The sequence below is a fragment of the Leuresthes tenuis genome, unplaced genomic scaffold, assembly GCF_036924035.1.
Source record: "Leuresthes tenuis unplaced genomic scaffold, fLeuTen1.0.hap1 SCAF_12, whole genome shotgun sequence".
In the NCBI taxonomy this organism is placed as follows: Eukaryota; Metazoa; Chordata; class Actinopteri; order Atheriniformes; family Atherinopsidae; genus Leuresthes; species Leuresthes tenuis.
In genome coordinates this window covers 31,064,563-31,088,941 of record NW_027325366.1, presented here as the reverse complement: position 1 = coordinate 31,088,941, position 24,379 = coordinate 31,064,563, and the positions used below count along the sequence as shown (strand labels likewise).

Below are 24,379 nucleotides of genomic sequence, written 5' to 3'. Positions count from 1 at the left end.
AAATGAGAGGGATCGTTAACTATTCCTGTGCTGTGGGTGTGCAAATTAACTATCTATAGTCACAGGGAGTATATGAAGTGGTTTACAGGCGAGTCAGATGTGTTTTTTTTGCCTTTTACTATATAAAAATCAATTGATGCAGCCAAAATGGGCCAAATGAGTGCATTTTGGTGTTTGAGACAATGATCAGAACTGTACCCGTTTCTGACTGCAGCCCACAATGAGAAAAGTTTCTATGTTGTTCCTCTTCAGGTAGGCGTTTCTCTCTCCTCCTGCTCCCGGCTCCACATCGTAGTCCCCATTTAAATAATTGAGAGTGGCCTTGGTGATGTGGATACGGCTGAAATGAGAGCAACACACGCATACATGTTCTTAGGTTTGGGCTCAGTGAAGGTGTTTGTGGGAAGTGTGAATGTAAACTGGCCTACCCAGCTTTGCCCCCAGCTTCCATCTGATTTGCTAGCGTGACATCATTGGACCAGACATCAAACTGCCACTTCCTGAGTCCCAGCACCCCACAGTGCACCCTGCCGCTGTGGATGCCAACTCGCATGTTCACATTCACCCCAGTTACCTCCCGCACCAGCCTGCAAGAAACGCAAAACAACCTTTTGAGTGGACAAAATTGCAAAATTGATCTTTCAAGCAAACTTTTCTGAGGACAAAATGATTTAATCCACTTTTTAACTTTAACAGGTTAGAACCTCCTGCATGTACGTCACTTTTTGATGACATCACATTTTGATACAGGTGCTATGCTGTATAACTGGGACAGGGTTGAGTTTCTTTCACCACTCAAGTTAAATTTGGTTTATAATCCCCTAAAATTCTACCGCAGAGTCAAAGGAAATGCATTATGATTCTGGTGAAAGCAGCATTTTAGGTGCTCAATCCCTGCAATAAATCTGCAACAGTTAGGACCAAATCACACTTTAATTTATCCTTTAACAGGATCATAAATCTGATTCAAATAATCAGAAAGCATCTTTTGAAAAACAGGCAATGCATGGTTTAATGCAGGCTCTGAAAATGAAGTAAGACACATTAACATGGAGTGTAGACTCATTCAAATATTCTTTTCAAGAACTTAAAATGACCTGAAAGGCAGGCAAAGAATGCTTAAGAGATAAGAACTGAGGTAACACTATAACAAGACTAATCCCCAAAACCACCTCAGTATTTACTCTACGGTATCAACTAGCTTTTAGATTCAGTGACACTGTCATGTTACCAGCTGGAAGGTTTGTTGTGCTTTTACAAGATGAATCCACGAAAAATAGAATTAAAAAACAGGATGTAATTTGCATAAAGCAGAAAATCTACAAATCTTTGTCAAACTAGGATCTGACAGTTTTTCCTTGATAAGTGGTTTAAATAACTGCCTAATTAATCAGATGACGAGTGTATTAAAGTCAACATTTTGTAAAATGTAGCTTCCTGATACAGCTTAGCTAAGCTAAGAAGGATGAGATGGAAAAAGAAGTTTTCCAGGATGGATGAACTGGTGGTGGAGGAGGTAATAAACAGCAGAGTGATGCTACTTATCTGTGGTGGTTTAGAAACGTAAGCTCTGTTGAGAAAGAAAACAGAAGCACTGACAAGCATGCATACCCTTTACAGAAAGACTAACGGACAATTCACATCCTTCCCCAGTTCTGTCGACTGTGACGGCTTCAGATCAACATCAGACGTCAGTCTCAGTCTCTGCACATTTACGGGAGCTAACTTACGAGATGGCTTCTATCATGTCCATCCCCATCTCCACACAGCAGTGGGCATGGTCGGCCCTCGCCTCTGGCAGCCCAGACACACAGTAGTAGCAGTCTCCCAGGATCTTGATCCGCAGGCAGTGGTTCTCCTGTTGAGGAAAACAGGAACCGAAGTGAGGACAACTTATCAGAAATGTAAGCTATCCAGTAAAGGGTGTGAAAAAAGGCTTCTTTTTTAAATTTAGTTGGGTGATGGGAGGAAAACGTGATAAATGTCATTCTTACGATTCATCATCCATCATAATTCTGTAAATGTAAAATACATCTCCATTTATTCCAGAAAAAACATAGTTGAGTAGTTCTCTGGTTGCTTTGGGTTCCTTCCAGTGGTTTTAGAGCTAGGTAACCGGCTCCAACTGATAGTTCCACATTTTCTTCTCCAGAGAACCAGCCATCGATTCCTTTCTCTAGCAATTTCAAAGTTTTAAAAAGTAAAACCTCTTTGGAGACATTCCTATTTGATTTAAAAGTGTTGCAGTAAAACACAGTAATGTCATTTTCTCCAGTCATCGATTCGAAAATCAAATCAGAGCTGCAAATTAATTTGAACCCTGCATATGCATCAGTCCTGGAGCAGTTAAATCATAACTAAAAGAGAGGGATTTCACAGTTTGAGGGGTTCATTTAGATTACATCTTAATGTCATCTTAACTTCATTATAGTGGGACAAACTGACTTTCTGGATGACCTTAAAGCTACTGATGTAATCGTTTGTTGGTGGAATTCTTCATGAAGCTCCATCAAACTTGAAAAGCATTAGCTCAATTGTCAAAATTAGCTTTTTGAGCAGAGACTTGTGGTCAAGGCGAAGCTCTTTCCTCTCTCCAAGAAACGTTAACAAAGTTTTTAATGCTCTTGGCAAGCTGGGAGAAGAAAGCATTACCGTGTAACGCCTTTATTTGCCTCCCTCCTCTGGCTTCTGGTCTATTTTCAGAACAGAACCAAGTTTATTGCCAAGTAGGTTTGCACTTACAAGGAATTTGACTTGGTGTAGTTGGTGCAGAGTATGAAGTATAGACAATATATATATAATATATATACAGAATCTCAAAAATAAGGAGCTGTAGTGCAAGCTGAATGCTATAAATACTATAAATGCAGATATACAACAGGAGGAAGTGGTGAATAAATAGAGATTGAAGATGCTACGTTAATGTAGCTTGGCAGTGTCGGGGGGGGGGGCTCCGGGCCTTGTTGATGAGGCTAGCAGCAGATGGGAAGAAGCTGTTCTTGTGGAGTGAGGTTTTGGTCCTGAGGGGAGTGTCTCAAAGAGTTTGTGCCCGGGGGTGGGAGCGATCAGCCACAATCTTCCCTGCACGCCTCAGAGGCAATTTTTAGGACTGATTCTAACATTTTATTGCTTGTTCCAAGATTAAACATCACCCAAACTAACCAAGCAGATGCTCATAGATGTGCTGAGAATTACAAAAATACTCCAGAGGTGACCATGCCTCTGCTGTTTTTGCCCCCAATCTTAAAAGCAGCTTAATGACTAAATATTTATTGGTTTTTCGACACTGTGTTTTATGGTTTTCCATTTTAATTCAACGGCACTTTGGTTCAACTCCTTTTGTTTGTAAATCTATTCTAGAAATAGATTTGACATTTAAGCATTTGTTCTCAGACTGAGCGGCCCCAGTATCTGTATTTCTATAAGAACAATAGATCAAAAGGACACTGTCAAAGATTAAACATGTCAAAGGTGCTGCGTTTCGTGACAAACTCCCTCAGGTTTATTACTCATCACTGCAGTTCCCCCCTCAGCTCTGCAGTGCTCACTGCCGGCTTTTACAGAAGCTCATTCTCCTGGTTATCTACATCGAAAGATTCCAGTAGAAGTGATTGAAAGGAGCATATGTTGCATTTACAGCTATGATGTCTCCTTGTAGATTTTATACATTAGCATCAAACTACAAAGATCTCTTAGCAGTGTGAGATAACCATAATATGGCCTGTGCATGTGTGTGTGGATCCAAAGGCTCAGGAGAATGCAGTGTCTCATGACAGCCACCTGAGCATCTTTCTAGCACATGGCTCAAAATACAAAAAGACCCAGTGTGCAAAGAGAGCAGAGAGCGAATATATGTGTGTGTGTGGATCCAAAGGGCTCAGGAGAATACAGTGTCTCATGACAGCCACCTGAGTATCTCTCCAGCACATGGCTCAAAATACAAAAAGACCCAGTGTGCAAAGAGTGCAGAGAGCGAATATGTGAGCGCATGTGTACACACAGCCAGAAGGTACATCTGGCGTGGACAAGAGAGTGTCAGTTGCAATGTTTCTGGTTTATAACGCCATTACGCCGCTTTCACTCATAAATATTGATTAACAGCACATCATTTCACCTTTCATAAACAAATGACAAACATCGAGCATCAGCTCAACCAACAATGATGATTTTGGGTATGAAAAAACCATCAATATTCATGAATGTGCAGCTTTAAGAAGCTGTGGCTCGGATATTAAAAGTGGGTCATAAACAGCTGCTTGGCTGCTGGGCACTAATGGCTGATATGAAGTGGATGTTTCAGAGCTGCTGTTTAAACACAGGAAGTCTCTGCATAGGTGTGTGTTGAAGATAGAACATGAAAAACATCAAGCTAAGGCTAATTTATTCATATAGAACAATTCAACAAGGTGCTTCAAAGTGCTTTTCATAGGACATAAAAGCATTAAAAACTAACTTTACAATTAAAAACGCAGATCGCTACAGCGCACTGAAAGTTATCAATCAGAGCCCTCAATTCAGTTAAATCAGTTAATCAAATGCAGTGGTGAACAGGAGAGTCTTAAGGTTTGATTTAAAAGAAACAGGAGTTGAGTCAAACCTGCAGTTATCTGGGAGTTTGTTCCACAGATATGGTCCATAAAAAACTGAAAGCAGCTTCTTTGGGTTTCGTTCTAACTCTGGGGACAGAAAGCAGACCTGATCCTGAAGGTTCATAACGTACCTGAAGATCTGAGATGTAACGCTTTGTAGTTTTACTAAATAAAGTATTTACTGGACATGAAGCCAGTGTGGACACCTCAGGACTGGAGAGGAGGTGTTCTGAACGGGCCGCAGCTGTCTGATTGATCAATAAATACAGTTTACAGACAAATGCATGGAGCAGCTTAAAATCACTCTGACACATCAGTCCTTTAATCCTTAAAATATTCTTGATGATAGTTATTGTGGGCTGTCTTCCTAACTGACTTGATGTGTGTTTTTTTAACATTAAGATTTTTAACCGTCTTTGGCTCCAAAGATGATGAAGTCTGTTTTGTTTCTGGATTATCCAGCTGTTTAAGGCCCTTAATGAGTATTTGTAAGGGATAATAAAGTCCAGGCGATCTGGTGACGTAGATCTGTGCGTCATCTTTAACCGTGGTAGCTTATCTTGTTGCTTTATAAAATATGTAAATATTTAATAAAAAAAAGGTCCCAGAATTGACCCCTGAGGAACTCCACATGACATTTTTATCTGCTTAGATGTGTGGTTATCTATGGAATTGTCTCATTTTCTTCTATCAAGAAGGAAAACATGACTTTATGGGAAAAAAAGAGTTTGTTTAAAGCTGGAAAATTAGCTTTTGGCCTCACTGACATCTTACTCAAATATAAAAGTAGTGTGGATGTAGTGACAGTTGTGTCGGTAGCATGCAGCTGTCACAATTCTTATTACTTAAGACAGTCTTAAGACATTCTTATCAATATTTTAAATGAGATTAATAAGGAGCACTATTCAAAGACTTGTCCACAGTCAGTTTTAGGAAAGCTGATCGTCTGACTCCTCAAACTTTATCAGAACACCCATTAGACAGAGTTAGCTGTCTAACTCTCTGAAAATGTAGATAATTGATCCTACAACTCAGGAAGAGTCTGTACGAGGATTTCAGGTTCCCAGTTCCTTGGTTGTAATGCAAATACAGATTTAAAACACAGTTAAAGTCAAGTTCAAGACAAGAAAACCAGAAAACCTTTCCCAAAGAAAATTTGAACCTTGACTTTAAAAGAGCCTCAAGAAGTCCAGAGTTGTGGCAACGCCTGCATAAACGTGAACCTCAAACAGTCGCCATAGCAGCAAACTTCAGGAGCACAAGCTTGATGTGAAGATTATGTCGTCTGCATCTAAAATCTTAGGCTATTTCCTAAAGAAATTCACAAACAAGACATAAACAATCCTTCTCAGATTGTTTCAATACTTTAAACGACCAGAGGAGAGTTCATTTCTAGCACATGAATGATCTAATATGAAATTAAACACAGTTTGAATGTAAAGAATGTGATTTTGTGTAACGAAATAAGAAAAAATAATAATTTATCTTGTACTATCTTGTGATCTGGGTAAATCTCTACTTGTGATCATGAGCTGAGATAAATGACTCCATTACGGATTAAATATCTCAGAAGCATGGTTTGATTTGACTGAACAGATGCAGTGAGCTTTGCATCTGTATGTAGGCTCAGGTCTGTTAGAGTTAGTTGATGCTGCTTTAATGAATTTGTAATGGACCATTGTGATCCCTCCTGTGGCGATAGCCTCATTGGATGTGTTCTGAATAATTTGTCCCATAACCATATCATAATATAATTAAGTGAGCAACATATCATCAATAACGTGTAGAATCGCATGAAAATAATTTTCAATTGAATTAGAATGAGCAGTCTTTGTGGTTAATTGGCACTCATGAGTAAAATAAATTGAACAGAATGAAACATTTAAAAAACCCACTTATCACCTTCCTTGCCTATCTGTTGCACAAACGCCATGTTACTACAGCGGCCCTGAAGGGACAAAAGAAAAGACTGGCTCTGGAGCAGGTTCTTCCTTAACACTTGGAATTAGAGGCTAGAGTGGAAGTGGATGGATGTGGATGCAATTTATGCCGCTAGATGTCAGAAAATCTTACCCATCCGGTCTTTTTTTCATGCAGCACAGCAGGACATAAGCAGTAATGCATGTTTGCCGTGTTTAATGAAGGAGGCGGGACCATTTTGATGCAATAAATAAGTGTCTGTCAGGATGTTTCCCTAACCTTAGCTACATAGTTTTAAATGCCTAACCCCAATCAATAATCTCGTGATGCCTAATCTTTACTATGTACTTTGTAATGTCTAATGGGTAACAAAACAGCAGATAAAACTGCTGCAACTCAGTTGTTCGGCTTTACAGCTGTATTTTTAGCTCCATCCATCAACCCCTCCGACCTCCAAATGTGGACTTTGTCGCTTCTTAAATGTAATGAAACTGCAGCAGAACTGTTCCTTTCTGTACTTTCTGTCTTCTTCCTGATAGCAAGCTTTGACAAGCCCTACATGTTGGCCCCTGGATGTTAACGTGACTGGGTCTTTGGGTCAGATACACACTGGCTTTGATGTTATGAATTATTCAGCACAATTGCATCAAATATTGTCATTTAGAAGGTGTGAATATAAAACTTTTTGCCACACAGCCCCTTCAAAAAGGCCCCTCTTCCTTGACTCCTAAGCTTCAATGAGTCTTTACTCCTCTAGTCTTGATTTCTTGTAAGAAACTTGTAACTAATTCTCTGCATTTTGTCAATCGTTACATCGGGTTTTTATCAGAGAATCCAACTTAGTAACATCAAAAGTAACCTTTCAACCAGAAACATTTGCCACGTGTGTGCAACCTGAGGCAAGAAAAAACATCTAACCACAGTAAAAACAAGGGAATTGTGAGCAGTTAGCTCTCACAGCCTTTCACTCCATCCATTATCCTGCACAGTATGTTCAGAGAGTCTCAGTGTGAGTCCTGGAGTGAGTCACTAATGCTCAACAAGTTCTTCAGGAAAGAAAAAAATGGAATCAAGCTTATGTCACATGCAAGTATAACTGGAGACGAGTGCAACACAGAATGGTGCCTGAACAAGCCAAGCTCCATTAGCTTTGTTATCGTAATAGAAATCTTTACATTTGCTGTGAATTCCTTATAATTGGACTGGTGACCCGTCCAGGGTGCTGGGATAGGCTCAAGCTCCCCGCCACACTGGGCAGGATAAAGCGGGCAGAATATTTGTAATAGCTCTGAAAGCAAAGGAATAACATGTCATGTGAATGACTTCTTACCGCTGCCAGCTTGTCAAAGCGGGCGAAGAGTTCATTGAGAGTCATCACCAACTCCTGCGCTGTGCACTGCGACGCCAGGCTGGTGAAACCCTCGATGTCTGCAAACAGGATGCTGCAGGAACACAAAAAGAGGCAGAATTTAACTCTCTGAGGAGATGTTTCTTCTTCTTCTCCACGTTATTTCTCTCAATAATGCAGCTCTTCTCCCAACCAGCCATCTTTTGCTTGGTAAGGCTGCAAGGAGACACTGAGTGGGCTCAAAGGCTATTTCACTTAATACACCAGCAACAGATTTCAAATAATGCTGTATTCAGGATTCTTGATTCAAGTCTGTTCAATATATCTGTTCTGTTGAGAGAACCGTGTGTTTGCCCAGAGAAGCATAACTGCAGCTCGCTGGCCTTCCACATGTGAATAAAATCAATCATGTTAGTTGGAACAAATAGCCATTGTCAGGTAATCATTCTGCTGCACCACCTGAGGCCAGATCAACAGTCTTTAGACTCTTGAAGAGACAAAAATCTAATTGGAAAAGAAAAACTTTCACCGAGTCAGATTTTTTTGCTGTGATTTGCTGATCTCAGAAGCAATTCTATTAGCCTCTGAGTCCGGATGTCCTCTCCACGGTTCAGTGAGTGCATACGTTAACGTTGCCCAGAAGTGTGAGTGTGAACAGTTGTCTGTTCCCATGTTTCAGCCCTGTGAAGGACTGGCATCCTGCTCAGTGTGTACCGCACCTCGAACCAAATGTCAGCTGCGACTGATAAAAATAAGCAGGTGTCGATGAGGGATGGAGAGCAGTTCCACATCAGGCAGATGCTCCTAAGCAAGCTTGGTGTGTGCTTTTGTGTTTTTTCTGTTGATCTGATAAGATGATAGTGACATATCTTGCTAGGCTGTTGTTTGGCGGATTTTTGGACTGCTTTTCTGTTTTGTGCTTCTAAACTTTAAGAATTTGTTGATCTCAGTAAAGATTTGAAATCGTACCACAAAAATAAAACGATCCACTGTTAGCATTCAGAACCTGGACACTTTGGGATCTGAAGCTTGTTCCTTGCTGACTGCACCCCTGGATATATGTAGCTTTGCACACAGCTTCTCATACTATAAAGGCATCACATGCAGTGAAAACAGTGAAAAATGTCCCACGTTCTGCAGGTGTTCTATGTGTAATCTAAATTGACTGGCACATTGAGATTCTGTTACAGCCAAGTCTGTCAATGATTCTCATGATGGGCTCACACCAAATGGTTTTCACAGTCCCAGACTAAAAACTCTTTAGGAGTCTGACTGGAGTCTCGTTAAGTTTAAGTTTAAGGTGGTTTCATACCAGTCTTTCCCTAGTCTTGGGCTTGGGATCATATCAAACGTTTAATATTATCGCAGGTCGCAGTAACACAATCAACAGCCAATAGATGAGCTCTGACAAAATAAGCAGACAGTCAATAACAAACATGTCGGCGGACGTAGAAGAAGGAGCAACCAGCAGGTGAAAATGGACTGTCTATGCCCATATTCTGTGGCGTTTTCTCTTCTTTTTGTTGGGTTTTTCACTACAAACCAGACAAGAGCAGCTGTAGCTAAAAGCTGCTTCCCCTCCATTTTTGTAAAACTTCTGCTGAGCATGATGGGAAAAAAATCTAACGAATCTTGAATAGTCTTGTAAATAGTGACCCTACAAGATTCACATTCTTTGTAAAATCTTTAGTCTGAGGCTCGTCTGGGACTAAAAACTCTAATTTAGATGTGAGCTGATAGTCTTTTCTAAGTCTTTTCAAAGTCTTCTGGTGTGTGGGGAGCATTAGGAAGTTTAATGTTGGGTGACCCATGAGTTTCTGGTGAGATTTTACAAATAAGAGGGAAAAAAAGCAAATGAAAACCAATGGAGAAAACACAGGGATCAAGTCAGAGATTTAGACTCTAAGAAAAGACTTAAACTGTTTTAAAAGAGAGAGACAAATGCATGCTTGCCAGTATGAAGTGTTTGCCACAGGTAAGAATTTATCTGAGGTTGGGTTACAGATGCAGCAGATCTGTAGCTCTGTAGCTCCTCCTGCGGGATCCTGAGGCATTCCCAAGCCATAAGGGATATAAAATCCCCCAATCATGTTCTGGATCTACTTTTGAAACCAGAGGGCATTATAATCAGTTGCCCAAAACACCTCAGCTGAGTTCTTCTGATGCAGAAGAGCAGTGGAGAGGAGAATAATGGAATCCCAGGGAAGGCAACCCCTCCAAGACACCAACCGAGAGGCTCCAAAGAGGCTGCTTTAATCTGAAATGCTGATTGGTGCATAAACAAAAAAACGCAGTCAGAGCCTTCCCTCTTCTGATTGTCAGCCACAGTGAGGCCACCCTCTCACTCACAGGGACGAGCTCCAACACTGAGGGGCTCAGCTGGAGATTTGTAAGTATCTCGTAAATCCACATGTGCCAAACATGTCTCCCACTGGGCGACTCTGGAGTAAGAGAGAATCCAGCCCCTGGCCAGGAGTGTCATTGCAGAGGCCATACTGTGTGTGGAGGAGATCGGGAGATTACTCAAACCAGGTTACTCCACCAGGTTAAGGTGCGGGTTCATCAAATCAGTCTAATGAAGAAGTCATGATTTATCCAAGGCATCTTAATCAAATAACCTCTGTTAAACATTTTGTTAAACCAATAATGATGCATGGCTCTGCCCTAGTCTGGTCTGCTGTTGCACATTGTGCACATGCACACGTTTATAAATCAAAGGCCTGCTAAGAACAGCAGGGTCTAAATCCATAGAAAAAGCAAATCTGAGGAGATTTTAATGCAATATGGTGTGGAAAATGTGCGTAGTATCGCCTCGTTCCCACATATGCATGTTTGTTCTGTACCCTTAGAGGAATGCATTTCTTTCCAGATGGATGGAAACCTCAGTGCAGCTAGGGCAAAGACAAATTTAGCAGTTTTCCCATACAGCTCAGTGGAATATGCATATGGAAAGGAGAGAGGTCAGTTAGGAAGCTGTCCTGTCTGATGAATTTTCCGGTTTTCATACAACTCGTTTTAAACCGTTCACTACTTTGTTTCTCCAACTTTCCTTCTGAAATAAGTAAAAATGGAGTTTCGCACATCTGTCCAGAGATTAGGCAGCAGGGTTTCCGGCAGGAATCAGTGGAATTGCCTGAGAACAAGAGTTTATGAGCACCGCATACAATAAAGAGCAAGATAGCAGATAATAATTTACCTTTCCTTATCAGGAAACAGTTCATTTTACATGAGGTTGTTTTCGCCAATGCTATGAAGAAGACATGAATCGCATTAGAGGGAACAGAAGAAACTTAGATCAGATCTTAGATCTGAACAAGGATTAAAATGACACGACTCACCAGCTGATTCTGGTCTGAGCCAGCAAATTATAAACTCCTGTAACTGACAAATAAGCTATAATATCCCAGATATTCCCAAGAATTAAAGTATTTCCAAAAGAAGAGCACTCTCAATTTTCACAGTTGGTTTTTTCCTGGTTAAAACAGCAACTTCTGTGGATTTACAACCACTGATAATGCAGAGTATACCACCAACCAACAAATGTATGCAGCCTTGTTTATTCACAGCAGCAGTCGATGGAAATGTGCCTGAGTCATCTCTCTTTTTTGCAGCTTTTCGAAAGATCTGATTTGCCTCATTGCTTAAAAGAATTAGAAATAAAGACCTGGCACCCTCAGAAATTTAAGTGATTGAAAGCCTCTGTCTTCATTTCAGAAAGTACAGGTAATTAATACAAAGAGTTTCAATACAGAAAATTGCTTGGCAGGAATTTAGAGAGGCACAGGTGACAGATTTAATGCCTCGGGTCAAGATGTACCTGGGAGCTGATGGAGGTAAAATGGTGTGAGATTGTGGTTGAAGCTGCTTTGTGCAATCATGTGTAAATGTAATACAACACCTGTAATCCAGTGTTTTAAAGCACCTGATACAGCATTTGTACTAATGAGGTCTGAACAAACCCAGAGTGTGTTCATGTGTGTGTGTTACATTTGGAGTAATGGTGCACTTGTGAAAAGTTAGCTGGGAACAAGGTAAACTGATACAGCAGAGGGTTTTTTTTTTTCATGATTGAGGCTTTTTCATTACTCTCCTGACAGTGGCACAACAGCAGGCCTGATGATCTCACCAGGATGAATCATTTCTCTCAACAAGAAGGACAAAAGGAGCCAGGCAGTAATAACCTGAACCTAAGCTGTGAGAGAGAGGCTTCTCTCATGTAAACTCAGAGGTAAAACCTGTGCGAAAGCTTTTTTTTCTCAATGGTGAAGGATTTTCTGCAAAACATTATAACCCTCGACCACATCTTGCAGTCAAATGTTCTGATTTCAATGGGTGCGTTCATTCTCTGGTCACCAATTTGGTCATAGCATAAAACATGTGTTGAACTTTATGAGCCAAAATCAGGAGGCAAGAGCCATCTTTGTGTGTTTTTCCTCGGCTCGAGAAAACTTTACTCTTTAACCTCTCAAACCATCTTAAATCATTTCAGATAATTTGATTTTCTAATTCAGTCTTTAGACGTTTGAATTTTGACTGTCGTCCCTGTTTTTCATGGGATCTCGAGGCATGGTCGGGGGAGACGAGGGCTTCTGTTAATCTCAGGGTTGCATCGCTGCTTTTTGCAGATGATGTGGTTCTGTTGGCTTCTTAAAGCCATAACCTTCAGCGTGCACTGGAGTGGTTCACAGAGTGTGAAGCGGCTGTGATGAAAGTCGGCTCGTCCAAATGGGAGGCCATAGTTCGCAACTGGAAAAAGTCCTCAGGCCTCTCTGGATCTTGTTCTCAGTCTGTAAGTTGGAGCCAGAGATGGACAGATGGATTGGGGCTTCGTCAGCAGTAAAGACAGTGCTGCTCCGGTCCAGAGCACTTAGTTCCAACGCTCACCTATGGTCACAGATCTGAGTTGGGACTGAAAGCATGAGGTTCAGCCTTAGAGATGGGGTGAGGAGCTCAAACATCCGGAGGGAGCTCGGAGTACAGCCGCTCCTCCACATAGAAAGGAGTAAGCCGACATGGTTCAGGCATCTGATTAGGATGCATCCTGGCTGCCTCCCTTTGGAGGTTTCTCGGGCACGTGCATCTGGGAGGAGGCCACGGTGCAGATCCAGAACTCACTGATTATGTATCCCATCTGGCCTGAGAACGCCTTCCCCCAGGAGGAGCTGGGATAGGCATTAGGTTCCACCCCAGATCTCTTCATTCATTGCCAAAAAAGTGGAGAGTAGGTGAAGCAATTTACTGGAACGAAGTTGTTTGTACAGTTCTGAGCAGCTTTAAAGTGAATATCTGGTCTGAGCTCCTTTATTCTCCAACACAGCCTGAACCCTCTGAGACGAGCTTTCTGTCATTTCTTTAAGGAGTCTTCAGGAATAGTTCTCCAGGCTTCTTGAAGGACATCCCAAAGCTCTTCTTTGGATGTGGGCTGCCTTTTGTTCCGTTCTCTGTCAGATGATCCCACACTGCTTCAATAATGTTGAGGTCCGGGCTCTGGGGAGGATTCATCCCTCCATAAGACCTGTTGCCACTGATTTTCAGTCCACTTCTTGTGTCATTTGGCATAGCTCAGCCTTTTCTCCCTGTTTCCCTTCCTTAAGAACGGCTTCTTGACAGCCACCCTTCCATGGAGACCATTTCTGATGAGGCTTGGGCCAACAGTAGATGGATCAGCTGAAGGTCCAGATGCATCTCTCAGGTCCTGTGTCAATGTTTTTGCTGGATTTTAAACCATGCTGAGCTAAGAATCTATTTGGGAATCACTTAGTCAGAACACAAATATTATTGTATGACTTTCAAACTTTATCATCTTTGAGATTTGGCTGCAAAGTGCCTAAAGATACCATTTAGAATAGGTTCTTTAGCAGAATGTCTGTTATTTATAGACACAGACATGGACATATAGTTGGTTACCTTTGTTTTATGCTGAATGATTCGTAGCTCAGTGTTAAGTAGTTTAACAAACAAAGAAACACATTCCTCTGAAAATGATCAGGTTCAAAGATTGGAAAATTAGTGAAAAAGCAGCAAACATCTAAAGAACTTTGAAAAACCTTCAAGACAGTTTTAAGAGATTACAAACGCAAAAGCCAAGGAGCATCGTCATTATGTTACTTTGAGATATCTCAACAGTTTTCTATGAGAAAGTGGCTCTCTGAGCCAGAACCTCTCAATCGTACACAGCAGGTGCCTGTTACACAAAGCTGAGAGTAAGTGTGCACAGGGCGTCCGGGTGTTTAAAGATGTGCGAGTGTATTATGGGTTCACAGTCTCTTTCTATTGACTGCTCACATGTCAAGAGCACTAACATGTTCTAATGAAGCCGGGCTTCAAAATGACTAAATTTACTCAATTTGGGTCTTAAGCTGAAAAGGATTAAGTGTACCTACTCTGGCGTACACATTTCTGAGAATAATTGATTGCTTTCTGTGAACCGTTGCATGGGAGGTCGAGTGAAACCAGACACTCGACTGGCGTATGTGAGCTCAGAGACAGGTCTGCCTTGCCGGGTGGGAGGAGTGATGGTCAAAGAGGAGGGCGACAGGAAAAAAGGCCAGAGGTGAAACAATAGCATGCTTTATTCGGCTAATTGTTTCTTTCTTTAAGTATTAGCCCAAGAGGTACAAGGAAAACCACTTTGTATCAGTGTGTTTTTACAGCTGACCGCGAAGCAGATGAACTAGAAAAAAAGGGTAAAAAAAGCAGGAGGTACTGTCCATAAGAAATCAATCCTAAATGTGTGTTACACATAAAGCTAAGGACATAAGATGCTCATTGAAAAACTGCTGATTGGTTAAACTTTCAGGTAAAAGATGTAGAAAAGTCATCGTACTGCCTTTCTCTGCTTTGCAGGGATCAATAATTCCTCCATCAGCTGTTTGAGGAGCTGTAAAAGTGTCTGAATGATGGTTGCCACCCCTCCAGCTGTCAGTCCACCAATCTTTTCGAGCAGCGAGAGTGGGAATCGAACCGCCAACCTTCCGGTTATTGGACGAGCCACTCTAACCACGGCGGCCACGGCCGCCCTATCCATGGAAGGAAATCAGCAGAATGAGGTCTTTAAGTCCCATTTAATTGTTACCCTGGTGATGAATGAGTCGTTAGTCTGCATCATTAACTCCTAGAGCTGTCCAAGTGACCGTGATGGCGGAGAAGATCCTGGACTGAGGATAATGTTGGACGATGTGTTAATCTGAACAAATACATAGAGGTGCATTGTAAGGGTTTAAACAAGCTTTCCCCCTTTCTTTCCCCCTTTTAATCAGTTTTTGACAACAGAACTTCTGGGAAAAGATAAATGCTGGAAATCTGTGACTGTATTTGGCTTCAGGTTTGGTATGAACGGTGTCTTTATTTATCAGGTCAATTGGCGTAAATGAGGACAATTGATTAAGAGCAAATATTTAAATTAAAGATAACTGCAAAGAATCCAAAAACCACAAACTAATGCAACAGTTCGTTTAAAAAGAAGCTGGCCAGAAAAAGGATTGTAAAACAGAAGATTCCTGCAGAGTCACAGCAGCTAAATCAGATCCGGGTAAAATCTCAGCTGACCCAAAGCTGCACCCCGCTGCCATCGCCTGACCCTCTGATCCCTTCTTGACCGGCACCAGCCCAGCCACAGGCCAGCTGCCATCTATCTGCCCCCGGCTGTTAACCCCACAGCTCTGTGGGTGGCTCACCAAAACTGGAAAAAAATCAAATTGCCCTTTTTGTCTCAATTGTCTCGATTCTTCGCCAACAGAAGCCATGCAGCATGTACTGGAGTCTGGACACCTGTTGAAGGTGGATATTGAAGCTTCAAGCTAAATAATACAGCACTAAATGTCTCTTTTATGAAAATCAAAAGTGGCAACCTGTCAGTGCTTTCATCTTTAAGGAAGACATCGCAGTTCAGTGTGTTTCCATCTGCTGATAAATGACAGATTCACAGGGTGCAGTTTATGTAAGACGTGCAAAAAACAATTAACTGCACAGTAATGCGCTCGATGCACATGCGTGTTTGCTGTTCGGGTTCATTTTCCTGTTCTGTCTTCAGACAAAACACGGGGGACAAAGGCACTGAAGGTCAGTTCCTCTAATTTATGTAATGTGCTTCCCTCAGTGTGCTGCTGGCCTACATACCAGCAGCAGCAGCCACATTCACAATGTTCTGTTGGAGAATAATTCTCATGCATTTAAAGGACAACCCGGCAGCATCAAAACATCCACACCAGAGCCCCTCTTGCATAATCCCTTAGTCAGCACACACTCTGGCCCCATTCCTGAAGCCACAGGACATTACTTCACAGGATAAAACACAAGTGAGACGCCTCAATTTTTAGGTGGAAAAGAGGAGATTATGGTCTAAGTGACCATCTGTGCTGTGGTCACAACACTTTACAATTGGATTGGATTATTGGTTGCTACTTCTGGTTTGTGCACTAACTTTGTGTGAGTAATCCAGTGGCTTTGTGGCTTTCATGTTCTGTTTTGTGTTAATATTTTGCATCAAACTCATCATAATCAAGTGCGTAAGGCAGTTTTTGGGTTATTTATGATGGAGTTTCTTATGGTTATTTTGTTTTAATGGGGCTTGCAGTCCTGTTGTCACAGCTTTGTCTCTTTTAGGTTTCTTTTTCCTGTTGTTGGAGGGTAGATGGAGGTTAGTCCCATCACTTAAAAACGAGCCATTTGAGTCCTTTTGGTAGTTGATTAGTTGAGTGTGAGGTACCCGATGTAACTTTGTTCATTGGGTGTTAGTCTTTGGCTGCAGCACTCGACACTAGTTTCAGTTCTGAGAGTTAGTTCAGTGCAAATGTTCCGGCAGAATAGCTGTCTGATAGCAGTGATGTGCAAGTGCAGCAGCAGGGCCGTCTACCTACAAAGTTACCTGCTCATCTCGTGATGAAATTGCCCTTTTTTTCTCTCCCCATCAGTCTGATGTTGGGCTGAATTTACTGAGTCGAAGCCCTGGACAAAAAAACATTTTCCCAAAGGCCTGAGAGAAGCCTCTGAGGCATAATGACACATTTCAGTCGCTCTGAAAATACCGGGTCCTAGATACAGCAGGTTCAATTAAGACTAGTTCCTCCTGTCTTTTCAATCAGAGGTTCAAACATCTGCACCCAATCTGGGACACCCGATTCTTATCTTATGGACCTGAGAGGATCATAAATGCAGGGTGTTTTTAATCTGAATTAGCTTATGAATTCAGTCACCTGCTGTTCATAATTACAAACTTAAGGCTTTGATTCATAACATGTCTGTATCATTCATCATCTCTAATAAGCTTTCTCTGCCATTCCCACAAGTGGTGAGCAGACTATGGGTCACTTGGGTGATTCAGTAACTTGCCCCCTAAACACATTGATGTATGGACTGGAAAAACAAAGAAATGAACGATCTTTGAATTAGTGGAAGACCTGCTCTTCCCGATGAACCACCGATGTCCCTGGGAACCACTTGTCCTGCCTCGAAGACCAATCCAATTGATTATATTCTGTGATGTGAACACATTGTGTTCCCATGCACCATTCCAGATGTTTCACACAGTTCAGGTCTGAATCGCTGCAACCTCCGACTATCAGAAACACTTTGCACCTTTGTGGTGGATCTAAGGATGTAATTCCACATCTTCTGTGGTTCATTAACTTATTTGTCACCTCTGTTTTGTACCGCTCAGCATTTCTGCATCAAAACTGTGGACAGGCACATGCCTTAAACGAATCTACAGCAACAACGAGCTTCAAACCCCTGCTTCTTCTCCACCCCCCCCTCTGTGTACCCTCTTGCTCTTTACTGGCAGCAGTGGGAGCTGTCGCTTCTCTTCCTGTTGTTTTTGCAGCCTCTCAGCAGAGCACCAATTACCAAAAAGCTGCTGAATGCTCCCCAACACACCCAGTCTCACCTGCATGTACAACACACTTATGACTCCAGACGAAGTTCAGCCAGGCTCAGTGGATGCTGCTAATGCACTTCATGCTCCCGCTGAGTCACATAAAACCTCACAGTAGGACCAAACTTTCACCTTCATTCTCCCTGCTTCTGTTTGTTTGCTGAAACTGCAAACTTCAGTCAGTCTCTTGCTTCTAATCAGATAACTTCTTTACAGCTAACAGAGTTTTAGCTCGACCGCTCCTTGACCACTCGATAGCAAAAAACAACTATGTTTCATAATGATTAAAGATTTGCGTGTGCACACTCGCTTCCACACACTCGGGTACGGTAACCAGTGTCATTTCACTTTATTTAAAAGAATATATTTGCACTCAAAACAACCAAACTCTTAAACTTATGCAACGTACAAAAGATACCGTATGTCTGACTAAGAGTCACATTAATAGTGATGAAAAGACCTTTGTGTTCAAGAGACCGAGTACGTGACTTGATGCTTGAATCCGCGAGGTTTCAAAGAGACACATCAAAGTGATAAAGGGCTTCAATAGCGCCTATTATGCATCAAGTTTTTTTTCTCCCCACTTCCACTTAACTGTGACAGCTACAGGCCACACCAGCCCAACAGCACAGTTTATACTCGGGCTGCTGTTGCTTCAAACACACTTTCATCACTTTGGAGGATCTTACATCAACATAGATTCATTTTCTGGTAAATTATGGGAGGCGGGACCTTGGACTGTGTAATGACACATTTATGTCCCCACAATATGAGCAATAAAAGCACACTCTAATTTCATTAGGAGTGTTTTCTTACACCACGAGGTGGAGCTAAACCTAACCACAATCCTCTAACCACATCTGTCCTGTGGGGTTACGCAGTGTATAATTATCTACTATATTATGAGCTGACTCTAATGATCATGGTTCACAGTTACTACAGCAAAACCACATCATATACTGGAAAATAAAGTAAAGCAGTGACTCAACCCTGCGTCACGGAGACTGTAAGCCCCCCCGGAGAACTAGAAACCATGCAAGAGACTGAATGAATCCCAATCAAACCACATCCGCTGTCTGCAAACCATCAGCCCAAACCCAGCCGAAGCATTGAGCAGATGACGTCAAAGTTTAGATGTAGAGAAAGATCTTTGCGTGATATTTTCCACACGAGAAGTGAATCCACGCTAAAAGAAACACAAATCAATGATGTGCAGAAACTACAAAGGCTGTATTCAGCTTGTAGGATGCTTTATCTCGTGCAGATTGCAGAGACCCTTCAGGCAGATCTTAGCTTTATTTTCCTAATGGGATATGAAAAGCAGACTTGACTAGACAGCAGTTCAAAGCTATAAGCCTAAGCAATATCACTAAATTATTTCCATAGCCACGATTAAATATAATTTTTCCTTTTATCCAATGGTTGATGTATTTGATCCCCGACTCTGATCTCAACCTAATTCAGAGTAAAAGCAAATATAGTGAAAAAGAAAAGTAAGTTTGGGAAACATTTTGTGTTGTAACAGGTTCCTGCTGCGATTAAGCTTTACCTGATACAACAGAGGGGGAAACAGCAGTGGGAGCACATGGGGTCCCAATATCTCACCAGCTGATTGATACAACAAAAGGAAATTGGTTCCGTGAGACGCACATCAAAAACACTGTGGGTTGTTCTTCAGATCATGTTTCAAACAAGTAAAATCTTTGGAAGAACCAACAGAATACAAGTTTGTTGCTTTCTAATGGTACAGAAATCCTTCAAATTAAACTTTCAGGTTATTCTACTACATTCTGTCTGACGGAAAATGATGCAAATCATCGCTTATTCTGCATATTTGACCATGAAATAACCGTCTTCATGAGTGTTCTCAACTGTCTGAAGCAGTAAAGAATAAACCTAACTGTACGATACATATTCTCAAGGGCTGTTATCTTAAAAAAAGGCAGAAATATCCGCTTTAGTTGGATTTTGTTCTAAAAATCTTTGATTTATAGCCCGATTTACAGAACAAAATATTCTTAAACCACTGCAGAATTTTCTGGTAGAAAGAATCCCTTTGAGTCTTATTTGTGTCATGAAAAGCTGCATTTTGAGAGTGATCTTATCAAATGTTCAGACTTACATTCTGCAAATGTATAAAATTAACAAATATTTGTATAGCTATTACTTCAACCGCATATCTGAACAGGTAATCATGTGTATTCTCCTGTAAACTGAACTGTTTACTTTACTTTGTCCCCTGCAACCTCTGTAAAAATGTCCAGTGCACCTTAAACATGTCGTCAGACTGGACCCTAAATAAATGGGTTTTGTGCTAAATTTCCTAATACTAAGAATAGAAGCAGGCTTGATGGGTCATGTTAAACATGAAAAATAGTAGAAACTGTTGGAAACAAGCTTATCTATCAGTTCAATACAGTCAAGACGTGTAAAAGTTTTAGTAAAAATGTGGATGTAAGCTGCTTTGATTGGTTTAACCCATCAAAAACATCCTAAACCCTGTGCACATAATCTTATGTTCAGTCTTATAAACCACTACTTAAACTTAAAATCTCAACTTCTGCACAAAAAAAACTGCCTTTTTTCTTTTGAAAAGTATACCATAAGCACTCCTTTTTTATAGCACATTATGAGTCACGTTACCCTCTGTGTGGGTACTGTTGGGAGAGGCAGGAGAAATATGCTCTGAGAAAATACCATGCAGCAGGTTGTCATGACAATGTGAGCACTTCTCCCTCCTCTGCTGCCACCGTCTGAGAGGTGGGCTGCACTAATCAGGATTAACATGCATTAAACTGTCGTGTATCTAACAGTTCTGTTGCATGAGAATTTTTAAACTTATTCACACGTATATTTCACTCCTTTATTGTCTGTTTCAGCTGCTACTTGAGCCAGAAGCCGGACTGAAATGTTCCTTAAATCGCTTTAAATTAGAGGACAGAAACCCGAATGTGATGCAGGTCACTGAAAATCACTGGTGCATTCTCAAAGGGCTCGATTTGAAGTAAAAACGCAGCTTTTTTGATGGTTTGTGAACTCAGTAAAGCAGGTTTAACGCCTGGCACGTTTCTGGGACATTATAAGGGTAGGGCCATATATTTCCTGTTTGTCCAGCAACAGGATTCAGAGCTCTTTTAATAATCAACAGATAATAAATCACAGATCCACAATGTTCAAGGGCTTTTAAGACATGATTCTCTGCTCCTTTAGCATTAACTGTTAATGTTCAGAATAAATTGTGCGTTACGAGGGAAACATTCAGTGCAAATGTAGGTGTGTGTTGCCTTTTTTTTTTAGTTGGAACAGCTTCAATCTGTCTCCGCTTGTCATCCCTCTACCTCTGATGTTACCTGACGTTGTCGTGCTTTTGGATGTAGATCTTGTGAAACATCATGTCCTCCTGCTTGGCGTTTATGTCGGCTTTCATCTCCATGGCAACATGGCGAGGAAGTACCGAAAGTAGGAGACGCTCCTGCAGTAAAAAGAGGAGGGAAATAAGTTTGAGAGACGAAAAGTGGAGAAAGTAAGTGTCTGAGCGTAGGCAGAGTAGTGACAATACATAAAGACCTACATTAAATCATTATGTTTATAGCAATTACAGAGTACAAGTCTTTAAAATAATTTGGAAAGCACTGTTTTCAAAGCTGCAAGGAGGAATACAGCCTCTCTGTGTGAAAACCTGTTAATCTGTTAATGACTTTAACTTGTTCCTCTTCTTCAAAGACAAACCACCTCAGAGATTAGATTATCTCTCTTAATACTGCTGAGCTTCAGCCATCAAAAGTAGAAGCCATTCTCATTTCAGGAAAGCTAGATTTATAGCTTCAAACATCACAATTCCAGGTGGAAAAAAGAGACAAATTACAAAGGAGTTTAAATGTAACGAAGGGACCGCTGTGGCAGTTAAAAGTGGCTCACAGCATTAGAAGAAGACACGTTCACCCAGGGTTTAAAGTGTTGTTGAACGGCTTCTTCTCCACAGCCGGGCAGCAGGAGTTTAAGGTAGAATTTTACACCGAGGAGCAGAGGGGGAACTGAAAGTAAAACGTGACTCTGTCCCAAACTTTATGGAGAATAGGGAACAGTTCAGTAAGATATCAGCAAGGACTTCCAACCAATGAGAGTGCAGGAGATGAGGAAAAAAACACGAAAAACTAAAGTACAGTCTGATGGGACCTGTGCATCCTTAACAACCAGGTGAGCTAACAGCTAGTTTTATCATGGTGTAACATTAATGATAGGAACTAGAACTGCTCGGTAAAGATCAGTCAGCACGTCAGGGGTTAAGTCCGGTGAAAAATCGACCCCCTGCAATGGATAATGTTACCCTAAAGTGGGGAAAACGGACCCGAGAAGAATACATTCATGTCAAGATAGAACAGATCCAACTGTCTCCCATCCTCTGACTGGAGGGAAACGGATGAGTCTGCTCTGACTGAGGAGGTTACATGACGTACTTCTGTTCTGTCTGTCATATCATCCTTATTTTAACATATATTAGCATGCGTGTAAATGCATATCTAAGCTGTAGACTTCGTATGTCTTTGGTGGGCATTTAATGGCTTTGTATGGGATTCATCAGAGAATGATGTGGCCTCTGATAATCTCTTTTAACTGCTTAATACATTTATTTTCAGTCAAGGAGTGAATCTAACATATGTATAGACCTATATTATAATTCCCTGTCATTTTGTGAATGGGAAACCCAGCAACTGCCACATGAATGAATCCCCCCGCTCATATTTCAAATCTGGAGTCTGATTCAAACATGTCAGAGTTGCTGTCCTACACGAGGCAGCGTCTTCTTCAAAGCTCACCTGCTGCTGGTTTTCCCTCTGAGAGTGGAGGCGCGCCTGAATGCATTCCCTGGTCTCCTGGAAGGCCTGCCTCTGGGAGCCCTCAGCGGGGTAATGAGTGCACACTCCCACGATGTTGGTACAGGAGAAGATCAGGATGTTGGACACTATCTGTGGAAGACGGGGGGAGAAAAAAGGGGGACTCCATGAGAGCCAGAGATCACAGAGTCATGCTCATAAATAATAAAACTGGGAGGCATATTTATCGCCTTGTCGGGCCCAATCTGGCCTGACAAATTGGCTTTTGACTCACTGACATAAGTAAATGATCCTTTTCTTGGTTCCACAACCGGAACACAACCAACCTCTGAAATGATCTGATTGACTGCCAACAGATGAATATTTAATGAGAATATGTGTAGCGCTACATTTTCTTTCTACTTCACGGAGACCCTTTAAAACTGCGCTGTGGGATGCAGATATGACAGAGATAATGACTTTACTGGAGCACTAAAGCACAACATGTCAAAACAGTTTCAACATTTAGGAAGTAATGTGTGTAGAGCAGATTTTCTGTTACACAGAAATGTATAATTATAATATAAATTCACTCGTACGTTGTGTGATCACTTTGTGCCCCGTTAGCATCCACAGGGTTGAGTTATGACTCCTTCGCTATGCTTTACTGGTGCTTGATGATCAAGGACACTGCGCAACCTTGTGGGAAAGTTACACCATGTCCAGTTCCAAGTTATGAAGCTGCCAGATTTTTCTGATTAAAAGAGGATTTGAGTGTTGAACTGGTGGCGAATTAAAACATTTAAAGATGTCAGTTTGGTTTCTGAGGAGTTTACAGGCCTGGTCACCAACTTTGGGCCCTTTTGTTGGGTTCTTTGCACAGTTTCCAATGAGTTTTTGTGGTGTGGTAGGAGGTATCGTCCTGCTAGTGGAGGTTTCAAACCACAGGGGTGTGTGTTTAGTCTCCAACATTGTCTAGGTGGGTGGCACATGTCAAAGCTATGGTCCCATGAATGCCAAGGCTGAAGGCTTTCCGGGAGGACAACGCATTATGAAGAGACGCTGCTCTGTCACTGGTTTAGATGATGTCGCTGTTTGGTGCATGCGTGCCCATCTTATCAAAAGTTTGTGCCGTAGAATTACTGGAACTTGCAGTCTCACAGAAACGTGTGAATGTACACTCAGGGTACAAACTCAGAACATTTAGTTTGGGCACACTTGTAATAGAACTATCACGGAACAGCAAGGTGTTCCTCAGTAGCGCTCGAATAAAATGGAACGTGCAGTATATTTAGGCTTGAAATATGCAGGACAAAGATACGAATGGCTCGACAAAGGTGGTGAGATAGATACAAAGTGTTTGAAGTATTTTTTTCCAGGCCTGCAGCTGCTTTTCCTCCGACAGAGAGAGAAAAGCACTCTTTGTTTCCAACGGCTCTGCTCGTGTACCTCCCTCCTTGCAGCGGAAACAGGACGTCTCAACCCTCTCTCCTTGATTTTGACACAGCGTTTGTCAGAACATCCTCATACAACCCCATCGAGACGGTGTCTGTCTCATTAGAGGACTCAGTAGGGCCAGCGTAAGCTCACATGCTACCAGCTTAAATGTTTTTATATATGAATGCATGTGACGAGACAAAGGCAGCCGGTTTGCTCATCAGTGAAGCAGAACAAACTGACTAAGGACTTCAGCTGAAGTATCTGACCTAATCAGGTTAGATGGTGCCGTTCCAGGTGCCTGGAATGTGTGACAGCTTAAACGTGTGCATTTATTAACAAAAGGCCAAAAAGACAACACAAGTTAGCACTTTTAAACACCTGTTTAGGGCTGATGAGC

The 24,379-nt window shown here is 41.6% G+C and overlaps 1 protein-coding gene across 2 annotated transcripts in view; it reads right to left on the bottom strand.

Moving 5' to 3' along the window:
• The window catches only part of adcy5 (adenylate cyclase 5), a 79,222-nt gene that overhangs the window by 20,698 nt on the left and 34,145 nt on the right, over positions 1-24,379 (bottom strand). For both annotated transcript variants that reach the window (XM_072397491.1, XM_072397492.1), the window contains exons 2-7: positions 22,546-22,695; positions 21,079-21,200; positions 7,840-7,951; positions 1,731-1,858; positions 429-587; positions 199-340 (exon numbers count right to left, since the gene is read on the bottom strand). In XM_072397491.1, the coding sequence (XP_072253592.1) occupies positions 199-340; positions 429-587; positions 1,731-1,858; positions 7,840-7,951; positions 21,079-21,200; positions 22,546-22,695 (813 nt within the window). The remainder of the gene's footprint in view (positions 1-198; positions 341-428; positions 588-1,730; positions 1,859-7,839; positions 7,952-21,078; positions 21,201-22,545; positions 22,696-24,379) is intronic.